The 14,011-nt window shown below is 38.8% G+C and overlaps 1 protein-coding gene across 2 annotated transcripts in view; it reads right to left on the minus strand.

The window, feature by feature from the left end:
* NPHP3 (nephrocystin 3) overlaps positions 1-14,011 on the minus strand; it is an 81,572-nt gene that overhangs the window by 19,961 nt on the left and 47,600 nt on the right. For both annotated transcript variants that reach the window (XM_087712956.1, XM_087712955.1), the window contains exons 15-19: positions 13,843-13,925; positions 7,802-7,940; positions 6,427-6,591; positions 4,423-4,520; positions 3,290-3,412 (exon numbers count right to left, since the gene is read on the minus strand). In XM_087712956.1, coding sequence (XP_087569082.1) covers positions 3,290-3,412; positions 4,423-4,520; positions 6,427-6,591; positions 7,802-7,940; positions 13,843-13,925 — 608 coding nt within the window. The remainder of the gene's footprint in view (positions 1-3,289; positions 3,413-4,422; positions 4,521-6,426; positions 6,592-7,801; positions 7,941-13,842; positions 13,926-14,011) is intronic.

Consider the following 14,011-nt stretch of genomic DNA (forward strand, 5'->3'; position numbering starts at 1 on the left):
GCTTCCTTAGTTGAGAACTTGCTCCTCAGCTTACTTATGCATTAACTGTTTGTTGCCTTTATGGTTTATTCATTCACTGCTCCATCTTCAGTTTTTTTCACAGGGGGCAGGGCTTCCTTCCTTCCTTCCTTCCTTCCTTCCTTCCTTCCCTCCCTCCCTCCCTCCCTCCACTCCTTTGGCCACCAATTTTGATCCAATTCGCAATTCGTATACTTTTTCTACCACCATTCATCAAGTGGAATCACACACACACACACACACACACGTTCTTTGGGGGGGTTATTGAATTACTCCGCCTCACAGCAAAGACGCGGCGCAAAGTCGGCGCAGCATGTGTTCGGCCCCTGCTTACGCCGAATCAAATCCGCGGCCGGCGGGACCAGGGGGTTGCATTGCAAAGCCGCCAGTCCTCTTGCTTCTTCTCCTTCTTTGCCGGTGAAGCCGGCAAAGCTCCCGCTGGCGCCCCCGCCCATGGCAGCGGCGGTGGTGCCTCCCCCTCCACTCAGAGCACCTCAGCTGGGCTCTGGGTTATCCCTGCCGCCGCCTCCACCTCTGCCGCTTTCCTACTAGCTCCCGCGGCCTGAAAAGCACGGCAGAGGAGGAAGGGGGAGGGATAACGCGGGGGTCAGCTCAGGTGCTCCGTGTGGAGTGAGAGGCACCACTGCCACGGGCGGCTCATCAAAACAAGTCTGGGGAGGTCCTTTGTGGGCGGCCAGTTCTAGCCGCCTGCAAAGGACTTCCCCATGTTTGCTTTGGTAGAAATCTCTGCGCGGCAGTTAGAAACTGCTGCGCGGGGGTTTCTTTCCACATGCGCGGCCGCGCAGCCGCGCACCTTAGAGGGAACAGTGGTAGTTAGTATTCACCCTTTAAGCCTCATCAATATTCCCTCTCACTTCCTGTTCTTTTTTTTGCAGAAATTCAGTGAGGGTATTAATCATTTTTTTTTTCCAGGTCTTCCTCCTTCTCTTCCGGTATGTTTTGAAATCTTAGGTAGAATGCCGCTTTTTTGTTTTCAAGTCGGATTATTGATAATTCTAATTCCTTATTAAGTTGTCTATATTCTATTTCCATCTTTCCCATCTTCTGATCTGAGTGTTGTATTTTTTCTTCCATACATTGAATTTTCTGTTCATTGATTGCTAAGGCATTCTGTATCTTTTCGACTTTATCATCTACATTCTTGATAGTTCCTTTCAATTCCCCCATTTCATTTTTTAATTCTTTATGATTCTTCCTTGACTCTTCTTGGCTTTTTGCCAAAGTCTCCTGTATCAATTGGAGCATCGATTGCATGTTCTGCATCGTTGGTGCTGGTCCCGCTGATTCTGTCATCTTTTCAGCTTTCTCCAACCCCCACACACTCTCGACTGACCTTTGGTTTGAGGAGGGGGGTGTTGCTGAACTCACATTGGGTATGGTCTTTTCCCCTAATTTTACTGAGGTTGCCATTTTTAAACCCCTATTTGTCCTTGCCCACAATTGGCTATAACTTTAACCTTGTTTATACTTTATCAGTAATATCAATAATATAAATAATTGTATAATCCACTATTCAGCAACAATTCAACTATTAATCTTCTTTGATATCACCTTTCAATACTTAAACATTCCTATGTAGTATTCTATTTAATTAATTTGATTAATATATATTATAAATTTATATATCACACTCTTATCTTATATCAATAAATGTTTCTCAATTTTATCAGTTATACAAGTATTCACTTCTGTAATTAGTCTCTCTATGTTCTCTTACGACAAGCTTCACCATTCAAATTTACAGTCCACTAGGTGTCACTCTCTCCTTGGTATCACAGTTAATATCCACAAAGCAAAAGTCTATTTCCAGACAGATCTCTGTTCCAAGCTCCTAGTCAGATAAATACCAAAGGCTTAAAAGTTCAACACAGCAGCAGAAGGACTGGTGAGCAGAAAGAAAAGGGAACTCCGTTTATCAACCCGCCTATTAAGCAGTCACTTCTTTGAACCTTCCAACTCTTTTCAGCAACTTTTATCTTCTGGAGTCCATGTCAGGTTTTCGTTCTTACTGTGGTTGATCTTTAGGCTCTTCCAGCTGTCCCTTCCTGTCCATTCTAACACAGTGTCTCTGCTCCGCTCCTTCTCGGCAAAATTGTACTGTAAAAACAGCCTCTCTCCCAGCTACTTCTTCCAGCACACCCTCTCTGCCAGTTTCGCGTTGCTCTCCTCTCTGGATTGTCAGCAATAATAACAAGCATCCGATTTCAACTGCTTCTATCTCTGTTCTTCCTTCAATGCGGCCGCCACTGCTAAGGTCCTAACCAAAAGGTAGGATATTTCTTCGCTCGTTTAGGGGGTTTCTCCTATCCACAGGGGATTTGCCTTATCATCCAGGGTCTACAGAGTATCCCCTTTGATCTGCTGATCTCTTCGGGATCAGCAGTGCTCCTAACCCCTAACTCTAACCCCTGCTTTTCTTAATGTTCTATCGGTTTTTAAAATATCTGAATGGGAGCTCTTGGTTTATTGCTTACTTAAATCCAGTTTGAAGCCAGAATTAACAGATATTTATATTTTGAATCAAAAACATACACAAACATGTTACTCAGGCATTACTATCCATCCCACAGGACAGTGATCTCTACTTCTAGGCATTTTAAAATTGTATTTTCCAGAGACTGAAACTGACATTTCCTCCATAAAAACAGCATGCTTTGCTCACTGAACTGAATTCTCCTAGTTAAGCAAAAGGATGAAGGAGTTACAACACAGAAGAAGCACCACAGTAAACCAAAACTTGTCTTTGGTACAGTCTCCCACCCGCATGAACAGCAGGTATCAGCAATCTGTGAATCAGCCCTTGAAATATTCTGAAATGCAGTTCCCACAACCTATTCTGAGTTATTATGGTATTTGTAGTTAACAAAAACAAGGTCCAAATCATCAAGAGGCCACCAGATTGTTTACCTTTTATATATTATTCAGCAAATTATCTCCCTCTGTACATTTTAGATATATGATACGAAACAGAACAAAGAGCTCTTTATTTCCCTTTCCAGTCTAAAACAAAATCCCTGACAAGGGCAACAGGACATAACTTTTGAACTGTAATAAAGAAAAAATATACCAATATGACATTTAGATGATTTGGGAAGAATTCTTTTACTAATTTTTGCTCTGAATAACCAAAATGCATAATTAGACCTATACCCTTTGTTATTTAATTCAATAGGATTCCATGATTTTTTTTAAAAAATCTTGTTACCAGAAACCTACAAACAAAGCCATCATCTAAATACTTCATTCTTACCTTTTATAAAGATTCTGAGATATAGAGAGATTCAATAAGCATTTATGTAACTTCTGCTTATCCCCTTGTTGCTGGAACAACCAGGGCAATTCATCTGCACTCCTCCATGTCATTCGTTCTCCACTAGGGTGGTTGTAGTGGAAGAATAGGTAAGAAAGTAAATTGCAAGGAAATGGAAGTAATTATGTAAGTTACAATAGAATTATAATACTATTTTACAAAAGCATTTATTTGAACATGAAATATATATCTGTTCTTTCTACATGTATTTTTTTTCAATTTGTAGTGATAATGTAAAAAAAGACCAGAGAAAACAAAATTAAGAAGTTTCTTCTATTGGTGAATCACAACTAACATATAAAAAGAGAAGTGGGGGAGGAATGTCCTGCCTGGGAAAACAACATAACACAGAAAAAGTTCTACTAAAATATTCTACTAAAATATATCATCTTTCAATACTCTCAACCATGTTATCCATTTGGATCAATTATGTGAATTAGGGCTGGGCGGCATATTTTTACACTAGTTTAGCTGCTTCCTCCAAGGCCAGCCCCAATCAGTGTTGATAGGGAATGAGAGAGATCCAGTCCTCAACTGCTTGCTTGAACTGTGCAATGCATTCTACATAGAGGTACCGCAAAGTCCACTAGATTTAAGCTGGTGCAAAATCCAATTAAAGAAATAGACAGACAAACAAACAAATAACAAAATGAGATAGTGGTGAAAATGAGATTTAAAATATGGGGTTCCTGAGTTATACCATAGTCCTTTAGCTGCCCTATCATTTAATATTTAAACTACAACTACTTGGTGTGTAATATGTAGGACAAACATAATATTCATAGTTTTTATCTTCTTACAGCAATCAATCACAGATAATGAAACTGCAGATAAGAAGAATGTGAAAAAATATGTGTACTTAAAAGCTGCCATATTTTGCATGCTTAAAATTTCCCAAAACATGCTCCAAATTGTGACTATGTGAAGCCATTTATCATGGATACCAAAATCTGAGCTGGATAAATTTTCTGATGAGAAATCCTGCTGACAACAAAGCAGTTATAACCAAAGCTACCTTCATCATTTACATAGTAACTAAATCATTTCTGTATCTCATAATCTAAAAATCTTACCTCAGTTGCCTGGTAAAATAGTCTATCAATTTTTCTCTGTGAGAGGCAAAACCATTCTGACTTCCTCCTATATATTCCAATTTCACTGTATCCCAAGCCTGAAAAGAAACACTAGTTCTATTGTGTAACAATAGTAACAAATAAACATATTAATAAACATGCATGCTGCCCAACTCAATGCCTCTGAGAAGTTCCTAACATTCAAATATAAAAAAATTATGATATAATCAATTACTTAGAAAAGAAAAATAAATTAAGCACATCTCACACTGTCTGCCAAAGGCCTGGATGAACAACCAGGTTTTTATGATTCTTCTAAATTAGGGGTCCCCAACCTCTGGGCTGCAGCCCATTACCTATTCGGAAGGGGCCTGTGCGAGCTGTGGGCCAGCATGCACAGGTCAACTTGCACGAGCAACAGGCCGGCACATGTGGGCACATGCGCACAGCTGAACTTGCAAATGCTGCGCGTCCATGTGTGTGCATGCCAACCTGCCAATCACGCAAGTCAAGCTGTGTATCTGCACACACAGCCTACTGCTCATGTAGTCCGGTTCCTCCCCATACCCAGGCCACCAAGCAGCAAAGGTTGGGGACCGCCATTCTAAACTATAGCAAACAAGAGCTTCTCTGGATCTGTGGGGATTCCAGAATTCCAGAACATTACTACAGAGAAGATGTGTTTGCTGGGTCCACAGATGACACTGATTAAACAAAGGAACCTAGAGAATACCTGCAATAAGTGTAACTTTCCAATGAGAATAATAAACGGTAATCAGCAAATCATTTCCCAGGAAATAAAAGAAAAACCCAGGTTTATGCAGGTAGAGGTAGTCCTTGACTTACAAAACAATTGAGCCCAACATTTTGTTGTTAAGCAAGACATTTGTTAAATGAGGTTTGCTCCATTTTATGACCTTTCTTGGCTCAATTGTGAACCACTCAAAAAAGTGAACCACTGCAGTTGATAAGTTAGCAACTTAGATGTTAAGTGAATCTGGCTTCCCCATTGACTTTGCTTGTCAGACGTTCTTAAAGATGATCACATAACCTTAGGACACAGCAATGTTCATAAATATGAACCATCTTCCAAGCATCTGAATTTTGATCACATGTTCATGGAGATGCTGCAAATATTGTTATATGAAAAACAGTCTAAGGGGTGGCATTGAAAAATGTTAGCAACAGGTTCTCTGCCCGGTTGCTGGGTGGGCCTATTCAGCCTCCTGTACCACGGCGGGGGGGGGGGGGGTGCTTTCCTCAAGCCTCCGGAAGGGCAAAAACAACCTCCCTTGGGCTCTGGAAGCCCCCCAGAGGCCAGAAATGGCCCCATTTTTGGACTTTCAGTTGGCCTGTTTTTCGCTCTCCCCAGGCTCTGGAGGTTTTCCTCGAGCCTACAAGAGGGTGAAAACGGCCTGCCGGGCTCTGGAAGCCCTCCAGAGGCCAGAAACAGGCCCATGGAGCCCTGCACTTACTTGGCATGATGAACGGGCCATGTGGAGACTCCTGGGAGGTGAGGAGTGGGCGTGGCCAGCCAGTCCTTGCAACTGTGGTTCAGCGAATCAGTTGCAAAATTAACATCCAGTTCACCTGAACAGGTGTGAACCGGCTGAATCCCACCCATGGTCAAAAGTCACTTTTTTCAGAGCTATTGTAACTTTGAATGGTCATTAAATGAATTGTTGCAAGTCAAGGACTATCTGTGTTTTTACAAATGCTAGGCTATTATAGTGAAATATGTACTGAATTTTACTTGCCATTTCTTGCCTGCTGTGTGAGAGATTTTCCATCAATACTGGATAAAATAATTTATTTTCTTAAGAACAAACTCATAGGGAAGTGGTGTGAATATAGGAAATAAAAACTACATTAATAGTGATATATTAATCCGTTACTTTTTAACTTTTAAAAAAATCTGACCAAAGCATTAACAGAAACTGGCAATTGAGTAGATATAGTAAATACAGTAAAATTATTAGGTAACTAATTTCTTTGCCAAAATACCTGAAGATGCTGAAAACTTAACAAACCACAGCTATATGTCAAAATGCACATTTTGTGCATACTGTAAATTAAGGAGGCAAGCATTTCCCATGATAGTTCAGGGCAGAGTTCCATGAGTTCTGATTCACTGATTCCATTGTGACTAACACTGATGAGGCATAGAATCTACAGAACAAACACACAAATAATTTTATTGTATTTATTGATTCTGCCACATGAATATCAAGACAGATAACAGTACTGTTAAGAAAACCAGGACCTGTTTTATTAAACTACTGTTATGCATTTCTTTATTGGGTTTCCCTTTATAGAAAAATCTTCTATATGGAGATCACAAAGTATCCTAATACAGGTAAGTCCTCAACTTGTGGCCACAATTGGGACTGCAACTTTTCTCATCATGTTATTGATAAATGAGTCATTATATGACTGTGTCCAATTTTACAATACTTTTTGCCATGATTATTAAACAAATTCAGTTTTGCCCTTTGACTTTGTTTGTCATAAACTAGTTGGGAAGACTACAAGTGAACCTTGGACACTGCAGCTATCATAAATACATGCCAGTTGCCAATTACCCAAATTGGATCATATGATTAAAAGAACCCTGCAGTGGTCATAAATGCGGGATCTGGTCATGTCAATTTTTTAGTGCCACTCTAAAGGTCTCTAAACAGATGGTCATACGTTCAGAATTATCCGTATTTTTCTTTGCAGAATACAAAAAAAGGCTAATTTAATTTTTTTTGTTTCATTTTTAGTGTTTTTATTATACTATTTTGGCTGTTAGCTGCCCAGAGTTATTTATGTGAGATGAACATTTCTTAAATAAGTAATGATCACAAAGACAAGGGACTATATTTACTTTTTTTCCTGAAAATTCTTGGATTTTCTTTTTTTTATTATCAATTTTTCAACATGAATCTCAAGTTTATAATGAATCTTATACAACTGAAGTTTAAAAAGAAATAACTGTTTTGAAAGACAAATGTAAAACAAAGGGGTTTGGATGATCATGGAATTAGACTGCAAAGAAAACTTCTAAATTACTAAGTCCAATCCCGCAGAAAATGTTAATCAAAATACCAATGACTGCCAGGAAACAAGGGAAGCTACAAGTCTCCCATCTTATTAGAAGAGCGAAAAAATGAACTTACTTGCCTTTCATTATTCATATACTAAATTAGTGTTTTTCAGCTTGGCAACTTTACAATGTGTTGACTTTAATTCTCAGAATTCCCAAATCAGCATAGTGGCTATTAAATTCTGTGAGTAATAGTCTCCAAACTGTAATGCTGTCAAATTTGAAAAACACTGTCTTAAGTGCCATATCCATAAAATTAGATGTGCTACTGAATCAGCCTTTCAAACTTGCCTCTTTCATGAGCCTTTTCTCCTTTTCACTTTTCAAGGATTCTTCAACTGATCTCAAAACTAGCTGGTAAAGAGCCATGACATCCTGGCACTCAAAACACTTCTCTAGAAGTACATCAATATCTTCTGTGCTTTTGGTGCTGTATAATAAAAAATATTTAAAAGGATAATAAACAATACATTTGAATTTTCACTTGAAATAGGCAAGTATTAAGAATCATAAATCTTCACAACTAAAGCTCAAATGATAATGATGGTTCATAATCTAAAGTCACCTGTTTGACATGGGAGAAATTGAATAAAATAAATAAATAATACATAAGAGCAACTGCTAATGCATGCCACATTTTGTTAACAAGGGAGATAAAGGGAGGAGAGATGAAAATATGGCTATACTTTTGGCAAATAAGTTGCCTCTAAGATACGTTTTATCCCAAAGAGCTCAATCAGTCTTAATTTTTAAGGGTGAGACATCAGGCAGAAATTCTTCAGGGAAACAACAAAATGAAAATTTAATCTAAATAAAACATTTGAATTTACTAACCAAAAGATATCTAAAGTTAGCTTAGTGTTTACTGTGCTAAAGCAAAGCAAGCCCCAATATAAATATAATATAAATAAGAACAGTTAATAAACCTGTAAATTAACTGTTAATTACTAAACCTGTTAATTAACCTGTTAATTAACCTGTTAATTAACCTGTTAATTACCAGAAACTTGTGAATATACAGTAATAATAAACCTTGATTCACAGCTAAATCTAAGCAGCTACATCGTACCAAAGAGGAAGCCTACAGAAAAGGTGATAGAATGCTATATGATCAGGCCAGAAACATATTAACAAGGGAGATCTGAGCAGCAAAAAGAAGCTACTCTGAAAAGCTAAGTAATCAGTTCTCAATAAATGAACCAGAAAACATATGGAAAACTCTTAATAATATCACTGGTTACAGCAAACCTCCTTCCCATGCTGAAGGAAATCAACAATTGGCAGATGACCTGAATGTAGGTTTGAGAGAAAACTACTGCCACCCATCTCCACAATCTCCATCTCAAATATATAAACAACAGCTATGCTTCCTACAACCTACCCCATCCCATTGGGCCCACCATCCCTGTGATTATAGAGAATGAGGTGCAAGGTCTATTTCACAGACAAAAACCAGGAAAAGCACCAGGCCCAGACAAGATAACTCCTTCTTGCTTAAAAGCTTGTGGTGACCAACTGGCCCCCATCTTCACCCACATCTTTAATAAATCACTAGAAATGTGCTATGTTCCTTATTGCTTCAAATGCTCTACTATCATCCCAGTATCAAAGAAATCTTCCACCAAGGAACTGAATGATTTCAGAGCAGTTGCTGTAACATCTGTAGTTATGAAGACCTTTGAAAGGTTAGTGCTGGCCCACCTGAAAACCATCACGGATCCGCTGTTAGACCCCTTGCAATTTGCCTACTGAGCAAATAGATCAACAGATGATGCTATTAATATGACTCTACACCACATCCTACAATATCTTGAATATCCAAAGACCTATGCAAGGGTCCTCTTTGTAGACTTCAGCTCAGCATTCAATACCATCATTCCAGATATAATTCTAACTAAACTAAATCAGCTAGCTATACCTGACCACACTTGTAAATGGACCATAAGCTTCCTAACAGACAGGAAGCAGCAGGTGAAGCTAGGCAAAATCACATCAGAGATCTATACAATTAGCACAGGATCCCTCCCCAAGTGCTCTCTCCACTTCTCTTCTCTTTATGTACCATGACTGCACCTCAAAAGATTCCTCTGTTAAAGTACTGAAGTTTGTAGATGATACAACAGTGATTAGTCTCATTCGAGACAACGATGAATCTGCATACAGACGGGAAGTTGAACAACTAGCCTTGTGGTGCAATCAGAACAATCTTGAACTAAATACACTCAAAACCATAGAAATGATGGTAGATTTTAGAGAAACCCTCCTATACTACCACCTCTTACAATACTAGACAACACAGTATCAACAACAGTAGAGACCTTCAAGTTTCTAGGTTCTATAGAAAGCTCAAACTGCCCAAGGAGCTGCTAATTCAGTTCTACCGAGGAATTATTGAGTCTGTCATCTGCACCTCTAGAACTATCTGGCTTGGCTCTGCAACCAAACAGACTTCAATGGATAATTAAAACTGCAGAAAAAGCAATTGCCACCAACCTGCCTTCCATTGAGGACCTGTATACTGCACGAGTCAAAAAGAGGGCTGAAAAAATATCTACAGATCCCTCAGATCAGTGGTGGGTTTCAAAAATTGTTCGAACCTACTCTGTGGGTGTGGCCTCCTTTGTGGGAGTGGCTTGCCGCCCATGTGACCGGATATAAAGATGCCGACAACACTTGTCAGAACCATTTTAAATTACCTCACACACAACACTGGCATGCATAAGAATATGATGTAAACTTGTTTTTTAAAAGGCATCTTTGGTTTGCATTAAAGCAACTTCAACACACGCAATGCTCTGATTGCACCACAAATGCAGTAGTCATCCTTACCTTTCACAGAGGCACTGAGTTTTATAAATATGAGCATGATAGTGTAGAATAATCATATCCAAGGACCAGTGGTGGGTTTCAAAAAATTTTGGAACCTCTTCTGTAGGTATGGCCTGCTTTCCGGGCCCACTAGTGGAACCTCTTCTAACCAGTTCGGTAGATTTGACGAACCGGTTCTACCAAATAGGTGCGAACTGGTAGGAACCCACCTCTGCCTCAGATCCTGGACATAAATTGTTTCAACTTCTACCCTCAAAACCACGTTATAGGACATTGCACACCAGAACAACTAGACACAAGGACAATTTCTTCCCAAGTGCCATCACTCTACTAAACAACTAATTCCCACAACACTATCAAATTATTTACTAAGACTGTATACTATTATTCTTCTCATCCTTCCTAGTACCTATCTCTTCCCACTCATGACTACAACCATGTTGCTTGTAACTTTAAATTTATGTTGTTTTATTTGTTTCCTACTACAATTTGATTGCTTATTAGCAACCCATGACTATCACTAAGTGTTGTATCTTATGATTCTTGATGGATGTATTTTATTTTTCTTTATGTACACTGAAAGCATATGCAAGAAAGACAAATTCCTTGTGCGTCCAATCACACTTGGCCAATAAAGAATTCTATTGAATTCTATTCAATCCTATTCAATTCTATTCTTTCTTATTTTTGAGCATAATTTAGATTGAAAAAATTTGATGCTAATTAAAAGTGACAGTTTTGTGCCTGGTCTAAATCAGTGATGGCAAACTTTTTTTGGCTTGTGCGCCATAAGGGGGGCACAGGAGGGGCGTGCATGTGCGTGCTGCACCCACAATGCAATGCGCAAACCTCCCCAGTGCACATTCGCACGTGAGAGGTGCTCCCCCCCCCATTTTTTGCATGCTTTTTTCTCCCTCTCAGGCTCCAGAAGCTTTATAGGATCCTGGGGAGGGTAAAAACAGCTTCTCCCGCCCCCTGGAGGCCCTCAGGAAGCTTCAGGGAGGGCAAAAATGACCCTATGAGCAAACCGGAAGTCACTTCTGGTTTGCTTGCAGGGCTGGTTTAAGCCCTCTGGAGGCTTCAGGGATCTTAAGGAGGCTTCCCTGAAGCCTCGAGAGGACTAAAAATGACCCTACGTCCTCTGGAGGCTTCAGGGAAGGCTCTGAAGGTGCTTGAAGTCTCCAGAGGGCTTAAACCAACCCTACGAGCAAACCAGAAATCCATCCCCAAACTTCCGGTTTGCCCGTAAGGCTGTTTTTTTTGCACTCTGGAGGCTTCAGGGAAGCTCCTGAAGCCTCCGGAGGAGGCGGGGGATGCTCTTTTTGCCCTCCCCAGGCTCCTATAAAGCCTCTGGAGCCTGAAGAGAACGATAAATGGCTTTAAAAAAGGCTGAATTCAGCTGGCCAGCTGACAGGGCAACGCCTCGCGTGCCCTGACAAATGGCTCCACATGCCACCTGTGGCATGTGTGCCATAGGTTCACCATCCCAGGTCTAAGTCATATCCTGTAGAAAGATATAGGCTCCATGATTTCATTTATAATATATATCAGCTTTCTCCAATATAGTGTCAGTGAGAAAGTTTGAGGCCCACAACATATCAGAGAGTAACAGATTAGAAAAAGCTGATGTAGCTTATTAAACTACCAGATTCTTTTGCCGCATATGACATCATAATCATGTCAAACAAATTAATTGTATATTTCATAATGCATCAGAGGACAGTTTAACCTAGGGTTAAAGGTAGTTCCAATGCTTATATTTAAACAGCTGAATTATATATCAGGCTAAGGCAAGGTTTGATTAACCATGGTTTGCTATACCAAAAATAATTGGCTAAATCCACACAAAATGGTAATCCTAAATAGGTTTTTATCATTTAACATAATGCTAACTAATTATCTTGCTCCGGACATAATACTATACTACAACTGAATATAAAGAAGCAATCATTCTACTCATTAGAAGGGCACCAAAGATTACCTGAGTCAGGAAGGATCCAATTTGAATGAAATATAATCTCTTTGCAGACTTGCCTAACAAATCACATTTTCTATCATAAGGAATCACTGCTTGATGAATATTTAGTTTACACACTGTCGATCTGATTGCATATCTGCATGTAAATACGTGTCAGCATTTATTTGTTGGGAAATTGCTGATCAGCAATGTGTACCTCAAGCTAGTTGTGCTAGAACTGTTTAAGGAACAAATCTTGATGTTCAAGATTTGATTCAATAAACCTTTGCAATTATTGTAATGTATTGAGTAGTGGTGCCTTCTGTGATGATTATACACAGCTGGGACAAAGATCCTAACAAAGTTAAAAAAAAATAAGGTTTTTTCCTTGTATTATGGTCTTAATACATGTGGAGATCATGAGTTAAGGGAGGCTGTTGTATCAACCAAACCATTGTTTGTGAAATTATTTGGGAAGTGCTATGCTCTCTCCATATGAGAGCACAGCACTTCTCAAATGATTTCACAAGCAATGACTTGGTTGATACAACAGCTGTAAAACTCTTAAAACTGTAGTAAATAACAGTAAGAGACATCAATCTAAAAAAGCTACAAGTTACAAAAAACACAAGAAATTGCTATCTATGTTCTTTAACAGGATGAAACTAAGTTGCAAACATTTGACTTTTAAGTTCTTTTACAGCGAAGCCAATAAATAAAACAAGTCAATAAATGGAGCAAAAGATGCCTCTTGTTAAAAAAAATATGTATATATGAATCTTTTGTAGAGAAAACATCTACACGACAAATACTGTGAACCAAATACTTGATTCAATTGTCTAAGAGAAGTGATGTCTGTTAAAGTCTAATGTTAGTTAAATGATTGATGGATTTTTTGAGGCTCAACGCAAACATGGACTCTGTGCCAGTGCTATTGCAGCAGCAGTGGTGATGAGATGGCTATCAGGGAGAGAAGAAGAAGGAAAGAAAGTGAAATCAACCATAGTGCAAATATCTTCGCAGCAGCTTTAAGTCTGGAGACCATGTTGCTAAGGAATGGCAACCATGCAGCACCTGGAGCCAGATTGGGCTACCACATGTATTGAATGACACCTTCATAATCCCTAATCAAGTTGTTCAGGCAGAGTTTGTTATTGCCCAAAATTTGGACAAAGTTCAAAAACTGGAAGTTGTAACAATAAAATTCAAAATCTCTACTGAGATCCATTAAATCAAGTTTTATTGTACGTAGCACTTATTTCATTTCCAAATAAGATATTCTTTTTTTCAAAAAAGAAATATCTTGTATATTACAGAGCTTGAATTTAATAGATTATTAGAATTAAAGATAAATGTTTTCCTATTCATTAGTATCTGACTCTAGGGCACAGTGCTCATCTCTGTTTCTTGGTTGAGACAGCCAGCGTTGTTATTATAAATACAAAAGAATTTTCCACCTGACAAAATACCAAGCACTAATATTACTGGATCTGGGTTTTTAACTATACTTTCTAGTAGCAATAGCATATCAACACATTTAACATACCCAGCCATTATTCTGCTCAAAAGAGTGACATAGAGGGCAGTGCATGTTGAAGTAGAATTACTGTATTTCTCAAGCTTCTTCTCCTAAAGGAGTAGAAAACAAAAAAAAATGAATCTGTCTACAATGTTGAAAACTGTTATGAATACATAGGTTCATATGGAATTCAAGA

Source organism: Thamnophis sirtalis, unplaced genomic scaffold, assembly GCF_051295495.1.
Source record: "Thamnophis sirtalis isolate CommonGarterSnake01/CBP01778 unplaced genomic scaffold, rThaSir2_p1.2 scaffold_4, whole genome shotgun sequence".
In the NCBI taxonomy this organism is placed as follows: domain Eukaryota; kingdom Metazoa; phylum Chordata; class Lepidosauria; order Squamata; family Natricidae; genus Thamnophis; species Thamnophis sirtalis.